Raw genomic sequence first — 27,637 nt, 5'->3', positions numbered from 1 at the left:
AACTCTTCGGAAGACAATTTTCTCGCAAAGCTGCTATCAAAAAAATATGAAATTAAAAAGAGTGAGTCTGTTTCGTCTTTTCAATGTGTGTATTCGCGCTCAAATAGATCTGTTTCACAAAACAAGAAACATTATCGAATCGACTTGAACTTTGTGCGGTTCGTTCATGCAGTAGCGAAGGTTGCTGTGTCCATCAGCAAGTAGACCTTCTGGGGATTTATATTTTGCGCTGTTCGTCTCGCAAAAAAGGTAATGAATCTCAATATGCGTGTTTGCATTCAAACAAAGCCCCTCCACAAAACAAGAATCAGTATCGAATTGATTTGCACACTGTGTGGTTCGTTAATGCCGCAGTTCATCGAAATTTCGAATGTTTCTTCGCATTCGCGTAAAACGCACGATGACCTCGATCAGGGAGTGCTAGATAATCGTGATCAGCACCCTTCATCTCCAATATTAACAAACTAAACGGTAATTTTCTGGCCATATGGATCGAATTTGAATTTTCTATGCAAAATCATCACCGAATTACAAAATTACTTTCGATTGAAATATTCCGATTCGATCGAAGTACATATTTCGCGGGAATACAAATAAGTTTATATGGAACATACGAAAAAAAAACTGCTACCTAAATATCAAAAACAAATTTTGGAGGAGATTTTGACAACAGTTGTGCAGTTCTACGTCAACAGTTCGAACAGTTTCATTAGACTGTCTGTTGTAGTTTTTCTTGTATGATCATCCAGCTGAATAGCCTGCGTTTTGCCTTTCTCATATAGAAAAGCTAGACAATCATTGTGAAAACCGACTTTTGAACCGGAGAGTCGAGTGTCATATACCTTTCGAATCAGTACGTCGAGTACACAAAATGTTTGTTTGTGTATCTGTAGTCCGGAACAACACTCGTCATCGGCAACATTAAATCTCAGGTAGGCCGGGAGGCAATGTACATACCTTTGACCGTACTAGGTCTAAGGCCACCAGAAAAATCGTGATCGCGAAGCGATGGAACAGCTTTACTGCATAAATGATACACGGAAGTTCTATGAGAAGGTGAACAGCTCTCGTGAAGGTCACACACCACAGGTCGAAATTTGCAGAGATACTAGTAATACGAACGAATTAAGATGATCGACGGGTGGTAGCAGTACTACGACGAGTATCGGAATAACGAAACACAAGATGCAGAGATCGAAAAGCTGAGAAACAACAAAGCCACGGGTAATGAGCAATTTCCAGGTGAACTGCTTTAACATGGGAGAGAGACACTAGCTAGAACGCTGCACTGGATGATTTATAAGATTCGGGAGGAGGAGATTTTACCGCAGAAATGGATGGAAGGTGTGGTATGTGCCATCTACAAAAAGGGTGATAAGCTAGATTGTTGTAACTACTGAGCAATCACATTGCTGGGACGCTCTCGAGTTCCTTCGAATCTCGGAGAGGGCTATGGTAAGGTGATGGATTCTATTGTTACATATTGCTTTGGAAGGCGTGATTCGAAGAGCGAGGATCGACACGAGTGGCACTATTTTCCGAAAGTCCATACAGCTTTTTGGCTTCGCTGACAACGTTTATATTGTGACAGGTAATTATGAGAAGTTGATGGAAACATACATCGGACTAAAAGCCGAAGCTAGACGTATCGGACTGGCTATAAATGCGTCGAAAACAAAATACATGAAAGGAAAGTTCTGCCAGAATTCCGGCAAAAATCTGGCAACAATGCAACAACCGTTTCCGGCAGAGAATTTCGCCTAGCGGTTATTTACGGTTCTGTTTCTGTCAGATTCTTGCTATACAAGATTAGCAGAACCGTTTTGAATCGGTTCTACATTTTAAGCATCTTGGTTTCATTTTTTCATTACCCTTCATACATACTAATTATGCAAAATGTTATTGCCAATAACAGTGCTTTCTCACTATCAAACATACACATATTTCAATCTCATTTAACTCGTCTCAAGATTCGTTTTTTGTGTGTACATGCGGGATTGACAAACATCAAATGAAGTCGAATAAAAAAAAGGAAAAGAAGGAAGAGAGAAATAAACAAGACACATACGGCGAGATAGTGACGCAATTTCGCCTGAACAATTTTGACAGCAGCCGGAATGCAGCCAGTCTCCTGACGGTTGCCAGAATACCTCACAATCGGGACTAAGCACCCTATCTCCGGAACCAGGGGTTTGATCCGCATGAAAATTCAATAGTCCATTTCACCCTGCAATTCCGGAACCAAAAGTCGGATTCAAATTAAATTTAGGAACTTTGTATAGGACCATAAGACATTTCATTTGAATCTAAAGTTGTGAATATCGGAACAGCCATCTCCGAGAAAAGTGAGTGACAATTTCTGTCACACATACATTTGGTCAATTCGTCGAGCTGTGTCGAATGGTATATGACATTCGGCCCTCCGGGCCTCGATTCAAAAGTCGATTTCCACAGTGATTTTATTGCCTTTCTATATGAAAAAGGCAAAAACGGGTTGCTTAGATTGCTATTCATGGACTTCGTAAGCTGCTTAAGGGTGAAACCAGAGAGAAAGAGAAACGTGACGCGAAGCGAAACTTGACAGTTCGCACGAAGTCGCGCGGCAGAGCTCCGTCCATTCAAGTTCAGCAGAAAAATGACATGTATGTCAGAGTGAGTGCGATGCGCTCGGTCAGTATCTCAGTATAGTCGCTTCGCAACGCATCTAGTTCACTCTGACATACTTGTCATTTTTCTGCTGAACTTGAGTAAACGAAACTCTGCCGCGCGACTTCGTGCGATCTGTCAAGTTTGACATCGCTTCGCTTCGCGTCGATTGTCGCTTTCTCTCTGGCTTCACCATAAGGCAAATCAGTCTATTTTGTCCGAATTTCTGTGTTCCTAATTTGTTCATCTATATGCTTCCAAAAGACTTTAGCGTACACGCGACAATATTTTTGTCAATCCAATTAGCTTGGGAACTTGTATCCGCCTATTTCGAAAAAATCAGGCGTTTAGAGCTTTACTGAACTGAATATTACCATTTTTGATTGCATTTCTTTTGGTAATCTAAGTTTAGTTAACAAAGCATATGTTAAGTCGTATGTAGAGTGGTTCGATGATGACTTTGTAAGGCAGTGATTCCCAAACTGGTCCCAACACTCCAAAAGTGCGCGACAAAACATGGCAAGGTTTAACTAAAGTTCTCTCCGAACTTGTTTTCTACTATCAAGTTGCCAAGAGTACCACGTACTCTTAAGTAGCGAGAAAGTTCACGCGGAACTTGTTCAGTACTTCCAAATTCTCAGTCCTGAGTTAGTATGCACAGTGCTGAAAATGATTAGCGTTTTCCGAGCTTCATTTTCTTGTTTTATTGTGAATTTTAGCTCTGTCGGTCAATTACCATGTGCAGCTCCAGGTAATCTACTTCAGCTCAACTGAGCTCTACCACACACAGAACCAGAACGACTAATGAGCGCTCGACGGCCAAGTGTTATGCCAACTATTCACACGTTTTAATGCATGTAATGCACTTTTCCGATACGAAACGATGCCGGAGAGGTGTTAAAGCAGATATTGAACCGCGTGAAATGTTGCCGTTCGTGTACGGAACTGATCTTGATCGGAAGGGAGTTTATAGTCCATTAATGATTTTGTTCGTTCTAGTATATGTTCGTAATATCTTCGATTGTTTCAAGTTGTAATCTATTAATGAATAGGTTTTTGCGGTTTTATTATGCTTTATTTATCCATACCAGTTAAATATTCAAGTTTGGAATGGGTACAGTCTACTTATAATCATGTGAACACTTGCATTCTAGTTTTGAACTCGACTTTTCAGTTCTCATACCTGAAGAATGTAATATTTTTCCTCCATCGATACGAAACTTAATAACTTTATTCGTTTTATATTTCAATTTTTTGGCTTTGTTAAATAGAAGTTGTTTGTAAACGAAAAAATTGTTTGTTCTTAGATTTTATTTCTGTTTCAACTTTGAAATGTAATGACATTAAAAAAATATTTATAATGAGAACAAATTACATTGACAGAGCTGATTTCACCCGTATAAAATCAGTTTACAGTTCATGAAAGATGGGCAACAATTCGTAAAAGAAAATTTTGCAGAAATTATATCAAAAACTATACGAGCACTAATTTGATCTCGTCAGAAGGAAATAAAATTTGGATATGCTGATTTGGTCTTACAAACATAGATTCATACTTTCTTGGAGTAAATTTTGCGTGGGTAGTCAAAGTTGAATGTTCAAGTTGAAGAAATCTCTGGCACATGATGAAAAGGAGCAGACTGATGAATGTGCATGGTTGTACACCACGTTTGTGATATGGGTTCACACAGCGAACAGGGTGTAATCAGTGCTACACCAACGTTATACAGTATACATGTGCGGCACACAGGTTTGTCGAGATTCTTTCTCGAGTGTAGTTTCTAGTTTCACATTTTCATTCTATCTTTACCTTCAATATCGATCAAAACTAATCGACAGCAATTTCTATAAGATTGCTTAGTATGTATTTAAATTTATTTGAATCGTAATTGCACTTTAAGAGTTTTCGATTGATGAGTACAGCACTATTCGATTTCTACAGAAACCAATTTATTCGTTTCTAAGCTTTCAGCAAAAGACACACTTGTTGGTTATATTGAGAAGTTATATTCGTACTTATTGACTCTTAGTTCGGAGCTTCATTAGGATCAAAACCTAACTTTTTCATTTCAACCGCTAGTGAGAACAGATAATCGTAGCATTCTGTCATTGCTTTTGCCTTTTGCCAGTTGCTACCCCAAACATAGACTCCATGTCTTCTGACTAGAATTGCCGATGTACCCGGATACTCTTTCATTGCGCTTTCCATGTACTCCTCCAAATCCGATTCGAATGGAGTATTTTCTATAATCGGCACAACAAGTTCTTCATCGTAACGCAAATTGCGTCCCAATTTTTGATCGTAAATCCCCTTGATCATCTCCAAGTGCGTGCATCTGAATTCTTTTCCGGGCCACAGAAGAGTAGCTAGTACTGCAGCAGGACTATGAGTATGTATAACTGCTCCTGCTTTTCTTTCGCGATACGCCAACATAAACAATGGAGTACACTGGCTCTTCGTCAATTTCTTGTAGTCAGCCGGTTCCTCCAGACTCTCTCCATCAATATTTTGAATGAACAAATCATCCGAATGAATTCGCTCTTTCTGAACTCCGGAAGGAGCAATATATATCTCATCATCAAATTTTATACTTATGCCGCCTCCGGTACCGGTAACCCATCCAAGGTTGTAAAATTGTTTGCACAGTTCTGGTATCAACTTTCTGGGATGTTCCTCCGATAGGTCAAAAACCAAAGATTTGCTTGATGACATTTTTACAAACTACAGGAAAAAAGTGCTTATCGGCGTATTGACTTCCGTTTATCCCGATGATCTCGATCGATAAGAACTACTTCAAAAACATCAGTGCAGAGATGCCATTTATACAGATTTTTACACACACGCATACACAAAAAACAGCCGTTTTTCAAAGTAGGGCGAAACTACACGCAGAGAAATTGAGCATGTTTAAAATAACAGATCGATTAGTAGATTTTCGAACTTGATTTCTGTTTGTTTCAGGCTAGATCATGATTGTTACAAACCAATTTCTCCCATCAACATTAAAATAATCTCTGTTTAATTTGAATCAAAATTTTGGTATAACCAAACGAAAAGTATATTTGTTCCGGCTGAGTTTATTGTTGAAATGAACTAACTATTTATTACGTCAACCAAAGTTGAGTTAATGTTATCAGCCATGTCCTTGTTGATTCAACTCAGCTATATCTTCAAAACAGGAAAAAAAAATGGTTCGATTTATATATGATTTTATTTGTGTTAAGATACAACTAACTTTACCGTTTAAATGAACCGTAATAGTTTTATTTCTTGTGAACCAGAGAATTTTTTTCCCGCGCGAATAAACCAGGGCATTCTTTCTCGCGGATAAAGTTTGTACGCGTTTCATAAGTAAAATTTTATCTGCTTATTCATTCTCGTTTAAGGTTTTCAACAATTCAAGTGTACATTCTCTTCACAAAAAACCGGACTGATGGAGCACCTAACCGTTGGATGTTATAAAAATCGAAAAACCTTGATTATGGTATGTGAATTCGTTCGTTGATCGACAAAACTCCTGAATATTTTGAAAAATTCATGATGAAAAAAAAATTGTTTTTCAGGAATTTTATAACAAATATAAATCGAAATAAAAGTTGTATCAAAAATTACCTTGTGAATTAGTTTGAAAGAAATCTTTTCATTCTTAAAAACGAACAAAAATGTATGATTTCAACAATCAAACACGTTAGTTAAAATAGCTAAATTTAAGGTAATTTATTTCAACTAAAAAGTTTGTTAATTTAAAGCGCAACATTTCTTAACTTTATCGAAAGTTCGTTCATTCATAATAAATGTTTCAAATTGAATTCACTGTGAAATTGTTTGTCAAAAAAATGACAAGAACGCACACGAGAAATATTTGTTGTTTTTATCAAAATGTCGCTTGAAACAAACTAACCCACTGAGTAAAATTGATTATCATGTTTTGTAGTTTCAAGCAGCAATGTTTTCTATATCAAACCAGATTTTCTTTTGTCACTATTTTAACAAAAAAAATCGTTGCGAGAAACCCAAATTTGGTTATATTTACAATTTTTTTCTCTGCGTGTAGCATGAACTAATGGAGAAAAACATTAGCGAATATTTAAAATTTGGTTTCAACTCGAGGGTGACGCGTTTTTTGTTGCTATAATAATTCTGCTATGATCTGCCCTGAATAGACTTATCGAAATTCTATCAAAACAATTGGGATTCGATTGTAATGTTTATGAATTTAAAAAGTTCTGTTGAATGATGCAGAATAACGTGAAATAAAAAACTAATACCATGTTCACATTAGCGCTTATATCACTTGATATACCGAGATGATATGCATATCACGTGGGAGTGTTCACATATGATCGAAATAATATCGTTTGACAATCAAATTGTCATATTGAATGTTCCCATTAGGAGTAAGATCAATAATATTGCTTTTTTCTCCTACAATTCAATCAATAGTTGAAGCGACGACACGACCTGCCACTCGTCTATCAAAACTGTATCGTAAATTTAACTACCCCTCAGTAACTGGAAATGTCAAATCGGAAACGTTAGTGAATTTTTTAAAACTGGCAGCACAAGTTGATTTATTTATTGATTTTGAATAACAGTCACCATAACCTTGGTTACTGCATATCGAAGGCAAGATGAATGTAAACAAAATAAATTTCAGATCGGTTATTATATTACGGAACATTTTAATGGATTTACCTGACTCGAGCGGAATGTAAAAATTTAGAAGTATGAGTTATGTCTTTTATAAAGCCAAATTCAAAATTCAGGTCTTGACTTGAAACCGTTGTGTGAGAAAGAAGACATGGAAATGACCGACAACGAGCTGAGCGAGGCTTGTGCTCTGCGGTACCTGCATAACGTACGGTAAAATGATTTCTTTGTGGAATTCCACTAGTAATCCTCGAATAGTGGCCAACAAGGAGAAATACTGTTTCCACTGCTGCGCAATCAACCGACACAAAACAATTTTGACACCGGCATATTACACCGAATCCTACTGCCCAGAAAAGCTAGCAGTGGAAGTGTACGGATGAATCGCTGGAAGTAGATCATTGTCCTCGTTCGTTGGTTTTATCCATAGTTTCGATTAAATTCCGAAAATGCATTTCTGCTAAATTTGGACAAAGTTTAACACTAATATTCCACCGCTTTCAAAACATGTTTATTTGTTTTGGGGTTCCTTGGTAACCAGTACATAGCAACTTACATAGTGCTCGAGAAGATTATTTTTCGCATTTACAAGGGGTCGCTAGATTTGTGGTAACTGGCGGTGAATCGTTAGCGAACAGTTTTAATGCTGATTTTTCTTCTGAGTGCCTGGTCGTGTCGTCGGTTGAAGTCTTGCAATTAATTGTCTCCGAACGCCAGTATTTGTTGAAAAATTTGAAATTATAATGATTGTTTATTGTCACTCTCAAAGTGACGTTCATAAATGAGTGCGTTCAATACCATTATCCGTGTTGCTAGTTGCGATTTTTGACAACTCGACATGATATCGTACATGGTATCCCGGATATCATGCCAAAATGATGATACGCGTTGACATCAAATTGTATGGTATATCAAGTGATATCGCACATGATATCATCGGATATCTAGTATATCCGTATATCACTTGATATCAGCGCTAATGTGAACATACTATAACGTGAAATAAATAATATATAAATAACTTAGCCGTGATGTTTCATTTCAGGGTTTGCTTATCTTTGTTGTATGCTGAATTAAATTAACATTAATAAAACACCCCATTTCCCCAACCTCATCTTTAGTCATATTCATTTTGCGCAAGAATACAGAAAAATCAAATAAAATTCCATTCTATGTTCGATTACTGATAACTCGGCATTTCAATCCTGATCGCTTTTGCCGAACTAACAGTAAAATTGCTTCTGCCAAATTCGGCAATAATGAAGTTAGGATTGGCATTAAAATTAAAATTGCAGAGGATTAGGATTCTCAATAATTATATATTTGCCGAGACGATTACCGAGCTCTCGACGGTGAGTTAGGTTTTGTGTCGAGCAAAATTGATTTTAATTAAATTGTACATTGACTTATTCGACAGAGCAAATTAATTCGAAAACGGAAATTAAGTTAACTTCTATTTGTTCGTAACGAGGGAACTGATTAGAAAACCTTTGCTTTGCATGCATTTATCTGTAATCACTAATAAAACGAGATTTCTGTAATAAAATAATGCTAAAAGATGCAATTCCAATAGATTGTGATTATAGAATAACAGATTTAATGAACATTCATTCTTCATATCTTCGTCATTGTTGCGCTCACTAGAATGTTCATCAACGAAATTTAATAGTTTTCTTGTTTAGTTTGAAAATGTTGACTTCATGGGTTGACATGGAATTCCAACGCCCAATATGCAAGCTCAAGTCAGATCTTACAACTCTCAGTCTGACAATAAAGTTTCATGATGACATCATGAATGTCAGTTCAAATTGGTTTTAAATTATAAATGTATTTGTGTGTTCATGAATATCTGCACAAAAAGTCTCCATTTCAACTTGTGATTTATCCGTTGATTAATAATTTTTTATCTCGTCACTGCAATCAAATACTAATAGATAGCTCAGGTGGAATAGTTTTATTATTTCTTTCTTACTTTTTGTGAAATCTGTATTAAATTTGGGATATCTGTATAAATTCTGTATGCGTATGTAAAATCTGTATAATACAGATAAATCTGTATAAACGGCATCTCTGCTGAGCAGCCTTGATAACCGTATAGTATCGGTAGCGGTTCTCAACTGGCTAAGAATAATACTATATTATTGTAACTCTCCGCATAAACTAACTATATCACATATCGTCAAACGTTGACGAATATGTTTCGAATTAAATAAACCATCGGAACCATCTCCGTACGTCCACAGAAATGGTTTTGAGAAAATTAATTATTATTCTGTGGTTTCTCCTCTTATTGTTTATAAAACTATAAATCGACGATCCATTTGTAGTATTGTTCTGTTATAGTTTTGCTGCAGAATACTGTTTAAAATTATTTGAGCGTGCTCATCCAACTGTGTCAAAAGTGACACGAAAACATTGATTTCAATTTGATCGATGAATGCAAATCTAATGGATTTGATTGCATCCTAGATAAGACCTGAACAGTACCTGACGCTTTATACAATTGAGCTATAACTGTATTTGAGATGGTGAGCGATTGAGTTACTTTAAATCTGGATTAGAATAATCCAATTGGCATTACGCGATATAAAACATTTGAATTCTCTCCGTTATTGCAGTACGTGGGGGAAGCAGTTCAAAAAAGAAACATATGAAACTATACCAAAACGATAGTAGCCGTAGTGAATTCACATCAGATGGTACACAAGAAGTTTTATATAAATGTTTTAAGCACCTTTTCTTACTACAGCATACTATACAATATCCATATACTAGAGTGCCTATAACCAGAGTGACGACATCTCATCCGTAATTTTGGCAACAATTCAAAACATTCCATTAGCTTTACATTGAATTGACAGGTCGTTTGCTCGTTTGGAACTGGGAGCTGTCATTCCAAACGAACAGCTGTCGCCACTCTGATTATAGTCACTCTACCATATACTATATTATAACAACAAATTGTAGTTAAAAAACCGTGTTTATCATTGAAACAGCAACATACCATAACAAATGCGGTTAACTGCCTGGTTACGTATCGGCTACTGTTACATTTACAGATTTTTCAAATAAATTTCTATGCTGATATGAATAAAAAAATATGAATTTAATTTAAATTTTTAGGTTCAGTCTTTGTTTTGAAATAAACGTGAAGAATGTTTTGATGAATGCATTTTTGTTGATTCATTATTAACGTTTAAAAACAATTAATTGCGCAAATTTCTGCTGTTGACTTTTTTTTGTGTTGTGTTTTATCCTCTTCTGTCTTCAAACAAAAAGCTACCAATCGCTTTAGCGAAGAATGTTTAAATTGTGAAATTGATTTTCAATGAAAGATTCATTATTCACACAAGTCTCAGGCATTTAAGATAGTAATAAATTGTTGTCAAGTTTTTTCATCAACGTATTCATCAGTTTCATTTACGCCACCAGTTCTCATGCCTGCTTTGATGACAAAACATGAAATATTTCTTTCACGTTGAACGCTAAACCGAATCCATTGTTAACGTATTACCCGATCATTTGGAAACCAGAAAAATGTTAAGCTTTGATAGAAATGCTTAGTTCGACAACAACATTTCATTCTTCTCGTAATAGTAAACACCTTTTCGTATTTACGCAAATTTAACAGATCTATTTAGGTTACACTTCGATTCACTAAAAAGAGAAACGGCAAAAAAATGCTGAAATGCTGATTTCAATACACATTCTGCCACTATAAATATTTATTACAGATGAGCTTGAAAACACAATGCAACATTCTCTAAAAGTTATCATTTCCATTGATGAGTCAAAATTATACATTTTATTAAACTTGTTTTCTGATTTTCTCTATACTTGGCATCATTGCTCGCGTACCCTGCAAAAGTTTCCACTTGTGAGGAATTCTGCCAACTGTGCTTCATTCCGGCTGCTGTTAAAATTGTCCCGGCGAAATTGCGTCATTATCTCGCCGTACGTGTAGCAGCCCTTACACGTGACAATATTATTGTCAATCCAAAGTATTGTCAATACCGTCAATCCAATTGACTTGGTCACTGGAGTCCGCATTTTTCGAGAAAATCAAGCGTTTGGAGCTTCAAATATTGCAAATGAATATTAAAATATAGAGATAAGAGATTATTGCACATATTTAACAGTTTCTCTCTGGAGAGAAAGTATTGTTGGATTGATGAGCAGTTTTGATTTTTTTGACAATATTTTCGTCAATCCAATGAAGTTTCCATTACACGATCAAAAGTATTGTCAATACTCCTTGTATTGACAATAATATTGTCTCGTGTAAGGGCAGCTTGTCGTGTTTGCTTCCCTCCAATTTCTTTTTTCTTTTTTTTATTCGACTTCATTTGATATTCGTCAATCCCGCTTATACGTATAAATTACCGATTAGTCTGCTGTTCTTATAAAAATTGACGTATTCAGCATATTTTGTTACCGAAATTCAGCTCTTCAAAAACATGTACTGAAAATTTGGCAATTATCTACCGAACTGTCTTCACATTGAAATTATTCGGTAAATTTAATAGAAATCGTGCTGATCGATCAGTAATTTATCGATTTTTAGCGAATTGTTCGGTAAAGAGTACCGAATCAATTTGTAAAACGCAAGCACATAGCACGCCATATTGGTTTTTGTATACTGTGATCGAAGTGAGTAAAATGGGATATACATTGAACAAAATCCAATCTTTGGATGTATAGTTTTTTAAATTCCGTCTTGTTAATACCATCACAAAGAACGAATATAATATTAGTATTAATTAATAACGCTGTTATATCTGTGAATGTATATGTGTTATTCCAGGTTGATGATCCGTTTCCTGAGGTTAATTCCTATATCCCGATACTACTTTACAAAGCTGAAGGAGGAGCTATTATTTGGCGCGACCTTAAAATTCCAGTATAGGGAGATATTCTGTACTGCTTCGGATTGCTGTGCCAGTTTTTTGAAGTATTCAACTGTAAAAGCTATCCTGCAGATAAACTGTTTTATTTGTTCACTTTATATGGTATTGGAACTCTTACTACAACGGGTGAAAACTTTCGCCAAAGCTATGGGATAAAAGAAAATTAATATTTTTTTAATCAAAAATAAAACGGACGTAGAGCAATCAGGTGTTCAAGATATTTTTTTCCGAAATTTCAAATGAAATAATTTAATCATTCAAAATTAATTTTCTGCTTCACTAAACTGTAAAAATTACTGATTCAATCAGTTGGTTTAACCGCTGGTTCGGTAACTTTTCAACGTAAAACAAATGCCGACTAAACAGCAATATGTACTGAATCCTCATCAACATTTGCTGAGCAGTACAGTTAAAAATGACAATTGGAACAAACTTCAGTTTTACTGAACGTTCGTCAATTAATAAATTACTGAACGGATTACCGTGCGTTCAGCTGTGTAAAAGTCGGTAAAATATTGCTGAAGTCGGTAAAGAAAACTAAGTGTGTATATAAGAAGGGCAATAATTTTATTGAAAAAATAAAACCAAGACGCTTAAAATATAGAACCGATTCAAAACGGTTCTGCCAATCTTGTATGGCAAGAATCCGACAGAAACAAAACCGTTAATAACTGCTAGGCGAAATTCTCTGCCGGAAACAGTTATTGCATTGTTGCAAGACTTTTGCCGGAATTCTGGCAGAACTCCGGCAAATATGACTGGCAGACATAGCCAGCTGTCTGGGGGGAAATCTGCCCACCGTGTACAAGTGGGTTTCACTCAAAATAATAATCATATTATAGTTACGTGAAAAGTTATGTGAATATTTTCCACCCTACTTTTCACGTAGGTTTTAATGGACTGGCATTTAAAAGCTGTTTAATGCATAATCCAGTAAAAGTTACGTGTTTCATAGGTAAAATGTAATGTACTGTTCATATCACATTTATCTATCAGTTCATATAAAATTTAGATACCAGAAAATAGAGGTGTGCAAAACAGCTCATTTTGGTAATCAGCTCCGAACCGATCAGCTCACCAAAGTGAATCGATTCGATGTATCAGCTCATCAGCTCTTTTAGTTTAAACTGAAGGTTCATTTTGTGCGCCGTTTTTCTTATGCACCGGTTTTCTTTCATATGCATGATCGAAATTGAATCATTGATTTGCAATGATGCAATGAATGCAATGCGAATTAACTTATCTTTTATTGATGTTGACTAAATTGAATCTCTTAAAGAGCCGAAGATCCGATCAGCTCGTAGCGTGTTCCCTTCGTCATAATGCAGTGAACTGGGTAGCAAATGAGTGAGCTGGTGAGCTGCGGTTCTTTTGAAAAGAGCTGTGAGCTGTCAGCTCACTTCGATGATTCGATTCACTGGAACAGCTCAGGAGCGAATTGCCCATCTCTACCAGAAAATTACTATTTTATATATTGGTTGAAGTCAAAAGGGGGATTTCAGATTTTGATATAAATCTATGAAATGAAAAATGCCATGAAATATAAAACATTTATTTCAGAAAATTGTCATATAATTCCAATGGCTTAAAAAGCAACTAATAACGTCGTGGTATCTCAAATCGACAAGCCTCCAGAAATCGTTTTTGTTGTCACTGCCATCCAGCCGAAGTCGAGATCCAAGAACTCTCACAACACTACCGATGCAGGTTGAAGTCGCATTACATGGTTCCAGTGTCTCTAGGTTCATACCGACGGCCTGTTTGAAGCATTCGGCAGGAGCGGGTAAACTTCCGGACTCACGCAGGCACTCGGTCCAGTTGAACACATGGAAACATTCATACTGGAATGGTCCGGTCGATGGAGTAAAAAATTGTAATTAAATAACTTTTCTCACAAATATTTACACTACTTACACTTCGAGGGCCACTGCTCGCCATTTTCAAAATCGAGTTTTTCACACTGGAAATTCACGTAGATTGTTTGACGTTTGGTCAATTTACGTAAACCTTATGTGATGACTGTATTCATTTTAGGGGATGTTCGTATAACATTCATTTTCGTCACGTAAAATATTCAATTTGACATTTGAAACCATTCTACGTGATTTTTCAAGTGAATCGAACGTGAATTTTTATTTGAGTGTTTCTTTTCACAATGTCCCGCATAGGCTAACGGCTGCCAGCGAGAAAAATGTGGCTGGCAGCCATTCTGGTTTCCGGCTGCCTCAGCGCTACAAAACATACTGTCGCGTATATGGGTAAAGTTTTAAATAATAACAGCGAAGAATCTTCTTAAACGTTTTATTCGATAATCAAAACTTAGTACTGAACTGGCGCGAAGTATAGCTTCTTTTTTTTACTAATTCAAAAATTACACACTAAACTGAAAGTATATAGTTCATACATAACATTTCTTCCCCCTTAAGGAGAATATCTGAGTGGTGCCCGACGCAACCTTTCCGAGCGACGGAGTCCAGGTGGAGATATATCCCGTTGTTGATTCGGCCTGCTACACGGTGTAAGAAAATTGGAATTTGCAGAATCATACGAATCGGACAAATCGGAGCTCAAAACGGTTGGTAGTTTCTCTGACGTCATAATGTTCCCATAGTAATGACTTCGGCGCAGCGACCCACCTCTATGACTGGTATCGTTTGTTTCGTGTTGTTTTGTGCCCTGCGGTTTGCACTCGCTACTGAGGAAATCACGTATTTGGTCGATGTGACGTTTGAATGTTTTTCCATTATAAACAATCTCATAGTGCAGGTCTCCCACACGGCTAGTAATGATACCTGGAATCCACTTGTCCATTGTAGTGTTTCCTGATAGAAAATAGACTTGTTTTTCCGGGTTGAAAGTACGAAACGTCGATTCGAACGCGGTGCGTTGTTTTTCCGTAACTGTAGTGTTAGGTGTTTGCGGTCTGACAAGATCCAGTCATGTTCTTATGTTTTGGCCTAGAAACAATTTCGCAGGAGATTCTCCGGTTTCGGAGTGTGGAGCTTTTCGGTACTGTCGCAAAAACTCGTTTATGTCACTGTTCAGCGTATCTCGTGCTGTTCCCATTGCTCTTAATGCTTGTTTCACCGTTTGCACGTACCGTTCAGCTTGGCCGTTCGTCGCGGGGTGATATGGAGCTGAAAGTTTATGATATTTTACTCCTTTTTTTTGGAGAAAAAGTTTGAATTCCGCTGCAGTAAATTGAGGACCATTATCCGATACTATTGTTATTGGTACTCCGTAAGAAGCAAAAAGTTCATCTAGAATGTGTATTGTAGCTGCTGTTGTTGTCGAGGTTGTAATTTTTACTTCAAACCATTTGCTGTAGGCATCCACGATTACTAGCAACATTTTATCCGCAACTGGACCAGCGTAGTCGATGTGTATACGCTCCCAGGGGCCATTTGGATACTCCCAATGATGTGAATTGAACTTGTTTGGTGCAGGTGCCGTGCGAGCACAACTATGTCGGAATCCTCCATTTTTTTTTTTTATTGCAATACCAAATTGCAAATACACAACCACTTCTTTCAACTTTAACTAAGAAACTGACTCGCAAAACCGTTGTTCAGAAAATTTCAAAATTTCCATGCCTACCTAGATTGAATCAATTGAATGGTTAGAAATTTTCAAATTTTAGAATCAATTGAATGGTTAGAAATTTTCAAATTTTCATGCCTTCCTAGATTGAGTTATGATCCGTTTCTTCTTTTATTTTGTTTTTTTGATTGTTCATGTATCATTCGGTTTTAATTGCATTATTAATTCCATCAGTTCTTATGTCTACATATGCCTCTACCTCTACTCTTGATTTTTTTTTTTTTTGCAAAAGGAAATTATATATCCAGAAACAATGATCACTAGTTCGATTTCAAAGAAAACAATTCACAGTGTGAAAATAAAATATGGTAAATATTCCGAGTCATGTTTTGCTCTGATGTTTACATGCATTGCTCCTATCCTATAACATTATTATTGAAATTATAAATAACATAAAGTTTAGAATTTATGAATCAAGCAAAAATCATTTCTATCACATTTTTTCTCAGTTTAAATAGTTTTATAATCATTTCAAATGCTCTCTAGCTAATGTATAATTTTTCGTTTCAATATTCCTTAAATCATTGGCCCTATGCGGCTCGGAAAAATTCACTGGGTAGCTACAACACATTTGCACTAGTATTAATCACTCTACCTATTCACGAGTGGATTGGACGATGTCAGTCTTGTGTTAAGCCAAGCAGAGATGTCAGGTTCACAGATTTTCAATGTAGCACATATTTTGAAATTATACAGATTTTCGAAAGCGATTACAGACCAGAACCGCCATACAAAATCTGTCTTCTGAAATACAAATCTTCTCACCCTTTGTGACGGACGAACATCAAATTCTGTGAAAACCTAAATGTATAAGAAAATCTGTGACACAGAATCTGTTTAGCAAGAATTATTGAATAATATGTGTAGTTTAACAGAGAAATCTGTGCATATGGTAACACTGTCACTGACAGGTAAGGAGCAACGTTGCCAGGTATATCGATTTATCGGTATTTATCAGATATTTAACCTCAAAACCGCAATACAGATATGTACTTTCAAAATACCGATAATTCACGGATCGTACAGATTGTACAGTTTTGCTCACCAAAATGAGCATTGGTGACATTTCCGTGAACTTATGTTGACGAGATTCTGATATCGATATGGTACATATAGCTTTTTGCACCGAATACAGATTTTTTGGAAAAATGACCTGGCAACGCTGGAAGGAGTCTGTAAAAATCTAGTCTTTAAATTTCAAGACAAGACACAGTGGTCCACTGCAGAGATGTCAGATCTGCAGATATTTCTGTAAATCTGCAGATTTCGCACAAAGTGCTGCAGACATTTTTTTTTTTCGCTGGCTCGCCAAGTCATTTTAGCGTACCATACTTTATAGAGAAATTGCTGCCAGCAAGACATATACTTGCTGACTTTTACAACCCTGTCTGAAGATATTTGAAATTTTTACCTGGCATCTCTGGTCCACTGTCAGTGGAAACAGATTGTTGAAAAAAATGACCAGGCATCCACGGAACCAAGAAGTTTCACAGCACAACTGGATTGGTAAAAATAAAGGTTAGCAGTAAAAAAAAAACAATTAATTTCAAGTTTTAACATTCTTGTCTGTTTATGATCTTTTTTTTTTTTATTTCATCATAGTATGATGATTTTATTTACTATAGAACCTAGGACGGAACATATTTCGTTTACACAACAATGGGCACTGGAAGATTATTCGACAGTGTTTTAAAGTCGTTTGTAGAATCTAATCTTCAAGCTGGATGCTATAATTTGCACGTTTTGTAATACGATAATAACTTCATGCCACAAGTATTGTTAAAAACATCTGTTGTTACCTTATTTCAAAAAAAATTATTTCTAGGCGAAATCCGATAATTATTTTCTATTCACGAATAGATGGAATTAAAACGGCAAATTGCCAAATGGGACAATCAGTTACAGATTCACGTCTAGAGAACACGAACACCGTACAAAGCAAACTCATTACTTAATTGACATATTCTTTGCTGGAAGTTTGGTAAGTATTATTCATATTATTAATGATATTAGTGAATCGACATTAGGTAAAAACTGTTGGTAAACTAAAGTTGTTTATATTTTACAATAAGTTACCGTGTATCTTCCCATGGTGTAACTTATTTTTATGTCATATTTGAAGCATCAAAACTACACTATTGAAATATATTGTACATAAACATATCTTTGTATCTCTCTGGTTTCTTAATATTACGATGAGGTCTTGTTTCAGTTGTTTCTTCTATTGTATTGCTATTTGTTAAACTCTTACTGTCTTGTGCAATGTATAGGGAATCATTTAGTTTCGGAGCTCGTTTAATATCTTGCACGTTACGAGCATATTGAACACCGCGTTCGCTCCTAATGACAACTTTAGCTCCATCTCTCACTAGAACAGTAAATCGTTCAGTGGAGAAGTTAGGATCTATTTTATTTTTTTTAGGAACCGCCATAAGTACAACATCTCCCGACTTTATATCTGACGGCTTTGCTCCTCTTCGAACGTCTGCATACTTCTTACTTTGAAGTTTCGTTGTTGCATCTCTTTCTTGAATATCTTCACGATCCACCGTTTTGAGAGTAGATTCCCAGAGTGCTGGAAACATTCCCCTGTATTTTCGTCCTACCATCAGCTCAAATGGTGTAATGCCAAGTCTAGCATGAGGTTTCATTGTGTTGTGAAAATGCACATAATCTTGCAGTGCTATTCGCCAACTGACTCCATCTATTTTGGCTGCCATCATCGCTTTCAAAATACCCTGGTTTTGACGTTCTACTGCTCCATTGGTTTGTGGACACAGTGGTATTGATTTTCGCACTTTAACGCCTTTTGCTTCCCAAAACTCGATAAATTCTGCACTTTGAAAGGGTGGTCCATTGTCACTTTGTAAAATTAAAGGAAGGCCCCAGATGAAGAATACTTTCTGCAAAGCGCTTATTGTGCTAACAGCATCGATTGATTTCATTTCAATCACCGAAATGAAACGAGAGTATGTGTCCACAAGTACCATAAATTCACTATAACCGCATCCTTGAACATTTAGAAAGTCTACTTGTAAAATTTCCCATGGACCTTCCGGTAGTTGACGGCTAGATAATGGAACAGGCGGATTTTTTTTTTGAAATTTTTAAGCAAGTTTCGCAGCATTTTACAAATTTAGCGACATCAGAACTCATTCCTGGCCACCAAAAATAATCTCTCATTATTCTTTTCATTGCTGGACAACCAATATGTCCGAGATGAGCTTCTTGTAATGCTTTTTTGCGTAGCTTTATTGGAAGTATAATTTTATCTTCTTTAAACACCAGCGATCCCAATACTCGGAGAAGCCTGGATTGCGACTCGAAGTGTACATATCCTTTCGGCCATGCGTTTGTTTCAATTGCTGCTTTGACATTGAGTAATTCCTCATCGATCTCGGATTCAAACTGTATCTCTTCCCAAGTTATTTTCATAGAACTAACATTCAATGCATAAAGTAGATTTTTACCGTCGTCTTCATCAAATGGTTCATCTACCTGAGATTTGGAAATAAGTCGGGATAGAGCATCCGCTATATTCAAATTCCCTGGAACTCGCTTCATTGTGAAATCGTAAGCTTGTAATCTTAAAGCCCACGATTCCGCCCTCGAAATAGAACGTTTACCAAGTTTGAGCCCATCTCCGAAAATGAATTCATTTGCTTCTGAATCTGTACGAACTACGAACCTTGTACCAGTTAGATAGAATGTAAATCGTTCAATCCCCCAAACTATTGCGAGAGCCTCTTTTTGTGTTTGAGGATACTTTCGCTCAGTATCTGTTAAAGCTTTTGATGCACAGGAAATTATTCTAGGAATTCTTTCTTCGTTAAATTGTACCAGGACTGCTCCTAATCCAACTGGTGAAGCATCAACATATAATTCGGTATATGCTTTAGGATCGAAGTAGCCTAACTTTGATATAGTTTTCAGTGATTCATCTTTTAAATATTTAAATTCATTTTCCAGCTCGCCGTTCCAGAAAAAACAATCAGATTTGGCAAGTTCTCGCAAATATTTGGTCTTCTCTGCTCTAGAAATAATAAAACGCTCTGCAAAGTTCATTAGTCCCAGAAAACTCTTCACTTCCTGTTGATTTTCCGGATGTCGAAATTCGCGAATGGATTTAAATTTATCCTCTTCTATCTTCAGACCGTCTCCTGACACCTCGAAACCTAAAAATTTCACCGACTGTTGAGCAAAAACGCTTTTTTTTTCGTTGATGCACACATTGTGCTCTTGCAACCTCTTTAAAACCGCATTCAGATTTGTATCATGCTCTTCTTTAGTTTTTCCAAACACAAGTATGTCATCCAAGTAGTTGCGTACTCCATTACAATCAGCCAACACTATTGTTTGTAAGGTTTCTTGGAATACGTCGGGTGCATTAGTGAGGCCGAATGGAAGTCTTTTGAAACGAAACATTCCATTACCCGCAAAAAAATTCGTCAGGTGTCTACATTTTGAATCCAGTTCTATGTGAAAGAAAGCGCTAGTCATATCAATTTTTGAGAACCACTTGCAATCAAGAAGATCAATCAGAATAGATTCCAAAGTTGGCATTCTAAAAGGACTGCGAATAATTGCTTTATTCGGACCTCGAAGATCAACTACAAGTCGCACATCATTCTTCCCTTTTGGTACGACTAAGAGTGAAGAACAATAGGTTTTATTCATATCATCCGTGACACGCTCAATGATTCCTAATTCTAAGAAATCATTGATTCGACGTTCAGTATCTGCTTTGAATGCTGGAGGAATATTAGTGTATATTTTTCTGGATGGTGGCATACTTTCGTCATAGCTTATAATCACAGGGGGCATATTAAACTTGGGAAATTCCTTTTTTTCAGTCAGCGTTTGAATTACTTCCCGATCAAAAAAATCAGACTTCGAACAAATCGGAACATCAAGTCCAAGCTGCAGTACACTGTATCGCAATGCAGTATCTCTACTTAATAAAGCTCGTCCATTTTTTACAGCATAAAATTTTTCCATTCCTCGAGGACGGTCATCGCTTATGACCAACTCAGCAATGAATGTTGCTACTACCTGAATCTCTTCTGTCATTGCATAAGCTTTTAGTGGCTTATCAGTACCTTCAGTTATGCAATATAATTCACAACTAGTTTTTTTGTCACGCATAAGCGACTCAAATATTTCGCTTCCGACAGTATTAACTTCTGCCCCAGAGTCAATCAAAAACAGTATTTCTGTTCTTGCCACATATGCCTTAATAACTCCACGATTAAAGTTATTGTGCGGGATCTCATCAACTTTGAAAATCACTTCTGAATTATTGACCGTTTCAAAATGATTTTCAAATCTATTGAGTTCATGACACATAATTACATCAGGTGATGCTCTGTGAGTTATTTTTCCTGAATTTTCTGTTTCAATCATAATGGAACTTGAAAATTTCTGAAATTACATACATAAACAGATCAATATTAATTTTTTTTTTATGTGTATTATTATTTTTTTTTTTATTCTTTTATAATGAATTCATTCCGTGTTTATGAGTAGTATGAAATTAATATATCTCTGTTCATTCGATTATACAGTGTGTAATGGAGAAGGTACACTTACTGATTCATCTGTTAAATTGTTTTCCACTGTTTCAACCGTTGCAATCTTTTTAGACCTTGTTAGTAATTCATGCTCGTCAGTGCTGTAACGACGCTTAACTGGTTCAGATGACGACGCCTTAAATTCCTTCTGATGACATGCGCGTTCAAAATGCCCTTTAATACCACAATTTCGACAATTCTGATCAATAGCATAACATTCGGATGGCTGATGTTGCCGGCTCGAACATCTCCAACAAGGTATGCGTGGAATTGTATTTCTGACAAAGCTTCCGCGGTTCAAAACTCTTCCTCCTCTTGCAGGTTTCCCATTGTGCGAATAGTAGCAATCATTTTGATTTCATTTTCTAATTTTGCTATTACTATTTCCGGGACTACCGGAACCAATGCGTCCAACTGTGACCTGTGGACTGTGGTTGAGCATTTGCTGTCAAATTTACAAATTGAAACGATTTGTTGCATCATCACCGAATCAATTAGCTAAACGCATCGGAAGAAAAAATTCCAATCCACGCTCCAGATGACTACTGTTTTCACAAACATTGTTCCCGGACAAACGCGGAAGGTTAGCGCTGTTCGTTCGAACGAACGAACGAACCAACGAACGGACGACGGTGTCGGAATCCTCCATTTTTTTTATTGCAATACCAAATTGCAAATACACAACCACTTCTTTCAACTTTAACTAATGTCGTTTTCGTTTTTAAATTGCACTATTAATTCCATCAGTTCTTATGTCTACAAACTACTGCAAGATTTCGCTGTTCGTTCGATGTCTGAATCGATGCCTGGCCAGTAAACAAAGGATCGAGCCAACCCCTTCATCTTAACAACTCCAATATGCGCAACATGTAAATCGTTAAGAATTGCTTGTCGAAGGACCGGTGGTATTACTACTCTGTGTTCGAATAGTAAGCAATTTGCAACCAAAGTATATTTTGATTCTGGAGCTTTGTGTCCTTGCTGGGCAAGATCCCGGCCAGATTCTAATTCCTGCACCAGCTTTCCTAGATACGCATCTTTTTTCGTTTCGCGTGCTATTAATTCTGCTCTTACCGGTAATTGCTGTATGGCATTTAAGGTGAATCCCTCGAATGCGTCCTCATTGCCTTCATGCGGAGATTCATTATTTTCGGCGGATTTCAAAGATTTAACTGGTAGTCGGGAACAGTAGTCAGCGTTAGTATTCTGTTGTGTTGGTTTATAAACGACATCGTAGTTGAAATGTACCAGATAATCTGCGTAATTTGCCATACGGCTTATACAAAGCGTTGGAAGGGATTTTTCTGGATGCAATATTTGTGCTAGAGGCTTGTGGTCGGTAATAAGCGTAAACTTACGTGCATATAGATAATGGAAGAATTTTTTAACAGCCCAAACGATTGCGAGTGCCTCTTTATCAATTTGGGGGTATCGTTGTTCTGTGCTAGACAATGTAGTGCTGGCATATGCTATTGGACGTTCTGTACTGTTACTTAATCGATGTGAAAGTACTGCACCTAAACCGGTTTTGCTAGCGTCTGTTGCTAGTACCAAGGGTAAACTTGGGTCGTACTGCATAAGAACTTGTGGCGAAATAAGGGCTTCTTTTAAATCTTTGTAAGCTCGTTTTGCTTCAGTAGACCATTCGAAAGATTCTGCCATGAGTAAATCTCGCAAACTTCGAGCTCTTGTGGATAAGTTTGGAATGAACGCACTGTAATACGTAGCCTTACCAAGAAATAGCTGCAGTTCTTCTGGAGTAGCCGGTAACGGTGCATCACGAATGACTTCTATATGCTTGTCTGATTTGTGTAGTCCGTTATGATCTATTTTGTGGCCTAAACATTCTAACGACGTTGTAGCGAACACGCATTTCGCACGATTGAGTCGTAATCCATTTTGTTTCATCCTATTCAGTGTCGTTGTCAAAGCCTGTATAAGGGCTTGAAAATTTTCAGCGAATACAATGATGTCATCATAGAAACTGACCACATTATCTAGATCCTTTAAAACTGTTTCCATGCGTCGCTGCCAAATAGCAGGTATATTAGCGGCTCCATATACTGCTCTTGTAGGGCGAATCAGCCCATGCGTTGTGGTGTTTAGTGTCAAAACATGACGAAATTCTTCGTCGATTGGAAGATGTGTATAGGCATCGGTTACATCTAAATGGCAGAACAAAGTAGCTCCCTTCATTTTGTTGAATATGGTATCGACTTTTGGAATAGGGTGTTCGTCTATGATCATTCTTGGGTTTACAGTTGGTTTGTAGTTACCAGTAATGCGAAGATTCCCATTTTTTTTCACAACTATGTGAGTCGGTGACGCCCACTCGGAGTATTCGACTTTTTCGTAAAATCCTGACGTGATTTTTTTTTCTATTTCTGCCGCATAACGATTACGCAATGCGAAGGGCACATCATGAGCTTTAGCAAAGACTGGTGATACTCCTGGTTTTAGATGTACTTTAGCCGGAGGTCCAATCAGTTTTCCTGGCACATCACTGAAAATCTCTTCGAAGCTGTCTAACACCCTGGAAAGCTGAGTTGCTTCATGTGTAGTATAGCCCGTCACAGAGTTCACTGATATTGGTGAAAAGATACGATTCAAATTGATCTGATCAACGAAGTGAGGTATCCATTCACGACCAAATAGCGAGTCGGTGTTTCCAGAAACTACGTATAAATTGAGCCTGCGAGTTTTTGATCCAACTGAAACGTTCACAGTCATGCGACCAAGACACGTAATGTGATGACCGGTATAACTTGAAAACTGTTTATCTGCTTTCTGCAGTGAGAACTTGGGCTTGAATGAGCGTAATATAGATTCGGCAATAATACCACACGGTGCTCCTGTGTCCAATTCCATCCGAATAGGGTGACCATCGATTTTCACGTCTATCATCTTTTTACTAAGCGATATGTCGTTGACTTGGCTCCACGACTGCACTACATCGATTTCTGAGGTTGGCGACTCTTGTGACTGTACCTGGTCCGCAGATGTATTCTTCACTTTCGACCGACACACTTTCGCAATATGACCCTTTTTATCACAGTTGTGGCATCTCACATCTCGAAAACGACACTGATTCCGTAAATGCTGGCCCCCACACCCATCACAAGGACTTGAGTTGCTGCTTTGATGAGTATTGCTTCGCGAATGTTCACCTTTTGGTTGATTGATCTGAACTTTCTTTCTGGTTCTGAGATTTTCGTAGCCCAACTTATTAGTTTCTTCAGCAGTTAATGTTCCTGAGTTGACTTCCCGTGCAGTATCCCGAGTTGCTTCTAAAGTGTGTGCTATCTCGAATGCATCATTGAATGTTTCGGGTTTCTTTGCTAAAATTTCATCGCACATATCTCGAGCTTCCAGTCCATGCAGCAGCTGTTCAATAAGCATTCGATCTAGAAACTCTCCATATTCGCAGTATGCGGATCCTTGCTTCAAACGTAGACCAAACTGTGCGACAGATTCTCCCTTTTGTTGAACTATTTGCCTGAATTTAATGCTTTCAACGAATTTGTTTCTGACGCGGTCGAAATGACTAATAAGTGTAGAACGCAAATCTCGATAATTTATATCTGCTGGGTTGCGAGGGCTGACCAGAAACTTCAAAGCGTTGTTAAGTTCAGCACCCATATGAACTCTTGCATAGTTTGCGTACTGCGGTTCTGGGATGTGACTTAGTTGAAGTGCCCATTCGAATCGATTGAAGTAATCCGCAACAGAAGTTCCTTCTAATGGGCGATATTCAGATATAGTAAAAGATGGAATTTTTGGTGGTGGACCGGCGTCCTCCCCGACCGCATTTTGTCGGTTAGTATTCACTTGCGCGACGGCATTTCCAATAGACACTTTGAGGGCCTCTGCAATCATAGCGGATAACGTCTCCATGATTTCAGCGTTTGCTTGTGCCATTTTCTAAAACTCGCAATCCCACTTCTGACACCAAATTGTCGCGTATATGGGTAAAGTTTTAAATAATAACAGCGAAGAATCTTCTTAAACGTTTTATTCGATAATCAAAACTTAGTAAACTTGTTGCCAGCATTACGGATGAGATGTCGTCACTCTGGTTATAGGCACTCTAATCATGCCAAAATGGTGATACGCGTTAACATCATATTGTATGGGATATCAAGTGACATCGCAAATGATATCATCGGATATCAAGTATATCCATATATCATTTGATATCAACGCTGATGTGAACATACTATTAGTGTACGTGCACTTTTTATGAATTTGGGTGGTAGTTAGCGCTCAACTTCCATGTAGAGTAGACACGTTTTACCAAACTTAGAAGTCGTGCACGGATAATATTCTAGAGATTTTGTTTTCGGCGATAAGTCGCCAAAAGCTTTACACTTTTGTATCGTATCGAGTCGGCGTGAAAAAAGGCGTGATGAGACGACGCGAAAATACGTTCTGCATTGATTTTTCACAACTTCCGCGGAAGCCATCCTACGAGGAGCTTCATAGTTTTGTGAGCGAGATCCTCGAGCTACAAAAAGAGCAAGTAGTGCGTATCCAACCAAGCAGAAGTCTGGGATGTGCCTTCGTTAAGGTCAGTGAACTTGCGATAGCACAAAACGTAGTTCAAAAACACGATAATATTCATGAGACCGAGATCGAAGGGAAGATATACAAACTAAGGATAACAATGGAAGATGGAGCAGTGGAAGTGAAGCTATTCGATCTTTCTGAAGACGTAACCGATGAAAAAATTACCGAGTTCCTACGAGACTACGGTGACGTACTTTCGGTCAACGAAGTAATGTGGGACGAGAAATTCGTTTTCGGCGGTATCTCGACAGGAGTGCGGAGTGGAGTGCGAGTGGCGAAAATGCTTGTTAAAAAAAACATTCCTTCTTTTGTCACTATAGACGGAGAATGTACAGCGGTCCAATACCATGGTCAACAGCAAACCTGTCGCCACTGTAGTGAGTTCGTACACAGTGGTATATCATGTGTCCAGAACAAAAAACTCCTTGTGCAAAAATTCGAGTCAGAACAGACTAACGAGTCGTATGCAAATGTCACCAAAAAAGCGGCAAAGCCGAAATCAACACAGCCACAGTTTTCACCCAAAAACCAAACCTTCAAAAAACCGTCGGTCCCTATACTATCTTTCCCAGAAGCCTCGGAAACTCAGATAAGACGTGCTGACTCAGAAACACACACGACAAACTCACAACAAATCCAAAAACAAACGGTACTCGACCATGGTCGTCGAGGGAAATCGAGAGACGATACCCTCAAGCTCGCGAACCTGCAGGCAATACCAATAAGTTCTGGAGACTCGCAACGCAGACTAGTAACTGGCGAATTCAAAACCGATGGAAACGAATCAGACCGATCAACAACCTCTACTAGCAGCCGCCGCTCTCTCCGTCGTCCACCAGGTAAAAAACCACGTCAAGACGATGACGACGAAACGGTAGAAGATAATATGGTTTCGTAATGGAGTACAGCAGCTATAATATTGCTACAATCAACATAAACACAATCACTAATACAACCAAACTAAACGCCCTCCAGAGTTTCATCCGCACGTTAGATCTCGACATCGTTTTCTTACAAGAGGTGGAAAATGAACAACTCTCTGTGTCTGGTTATAACGTCATATGTAATGTAGATCACGCGAGAAGAGGAACGGCAATTGCTCTGAAGGAACACATTCGATTCTCCAACGTCGAGAAAAGCCTCGATGGACGCCTTATAGCGTTGCGTATAAATAACACAACTATATGCAATATATACGCGCCGTCGGGTTCGGCTATGAGAGCTGACAGAGAAACGTTTTTTAATAACACACTAGCTTACTATCTTCGGCATCCGACCGAGCACGTGATTCTAGCAGGAGATTTTAATTGTGTCCTTCGGCAATGCGATACAACTGGTAATAACAAGAGTCCCGCTCTCCAGGCTACCGTTCAACAGATGCAACTACTCGATACGTGGGTTAAGCTATATCCACAAGTATCCGAGCCAACATATGTAACACACAACTCGACGTCAAGGCTCGATCGTGTTTACATCAGCTCGAGTCTGCTTAAGGCCATCGTCCAAGTACCATGCGCGCGGGTGGTTTTAGGAAATTTTCGATGGAAATTTCGAAAAATTTGCCAAAACCAAAAACATTGAGACCTTTGAAATACATTTATCTATCTACAGGGTGAAAATTGCTGGAAAATTCGGAGGATTTTCCGAGTCTTATCAAAAATAGCTCTGAAAAATGAGTGTTTTTGTGATCTTTCACA

The 27,637-nt window shown here is 37.6% G+C and overlaps 2 protein-coding genes and 1 long non-coding RNA gene across 3 annotated transcripts; 1 reads left to right on the top strand and 2 right to left on the bottom strand.

Moving 5' to 3' along the window:
* Positions 1–4,574: 4,574 nt before the first annotated feature.
* On the bottom strand, positions 4,575–5,460 carry LOC131431486 (probable methylthioribulose-1-phosphate dehydratase). Its single transcript, XM_058597227.1, has one exon. It carries the CDS (start codon positions 5,357–5,359, stop codon positions 4,673–4,675), a length of 687 nt encoding a protein of 228 aa, XP_058453210.1. The 5' UTR covers positions 5,360–5,460; the 3' UTR covers positions 4,575–4,672.
* Positions 5,461–17,150: 11,690 nt separating this feature from the next.
* Positions 17,151–21,699, top strand: LOC131432666 (uncharacterized). The gene is made up of 4 exons (XR_009229935.1): positions 17,151–17,322; positions 17,407–17,577; positions 17,630–17,785; positions 21,447–21,699. It is a non-coding gene; the product is annotated as an uncharacterized LOC131432666 (long non-coding RNA).
* Positions 21,700–22,130: 431 nt separating this feature from the next.
* On the bottom strand, positions 22,131–25,292 carry LOC131428739 (uncharacterized protein K02A2.6-like). The gene has a single exon (XM_058592784.1). The coding sequence runs from the start codon at positions 25,290–25,292 to the stop codon at positions 22,131–22,133; it is 3,162 nt and encodes a 1,053-aa protein (XP_058448767.1).
* Positions 25,293–27,637: the final 2,345 nt, after the last annotated feature.

The sequence above is a fragment of the Malaya genurostris genome, chromosome 2 (genome assembly GCF_030247185.1).
Source record: "Malaya genurostris strain Urasoe2022 chromosome 2, Malgen_1.1, whole genome shotgun sequence".
Classification (NCBI taxonomy): Eukaryota; Metazoa; Arthropoda; class Insecta; order Diptera; family Culicidae; genus Malaya; species Malaya genurostris.
The sequence above is the reverse complement of the archived record's forward strand: the minus strand, read 5'-3'. Positions and strand labels throughout refer to the sequence as shown.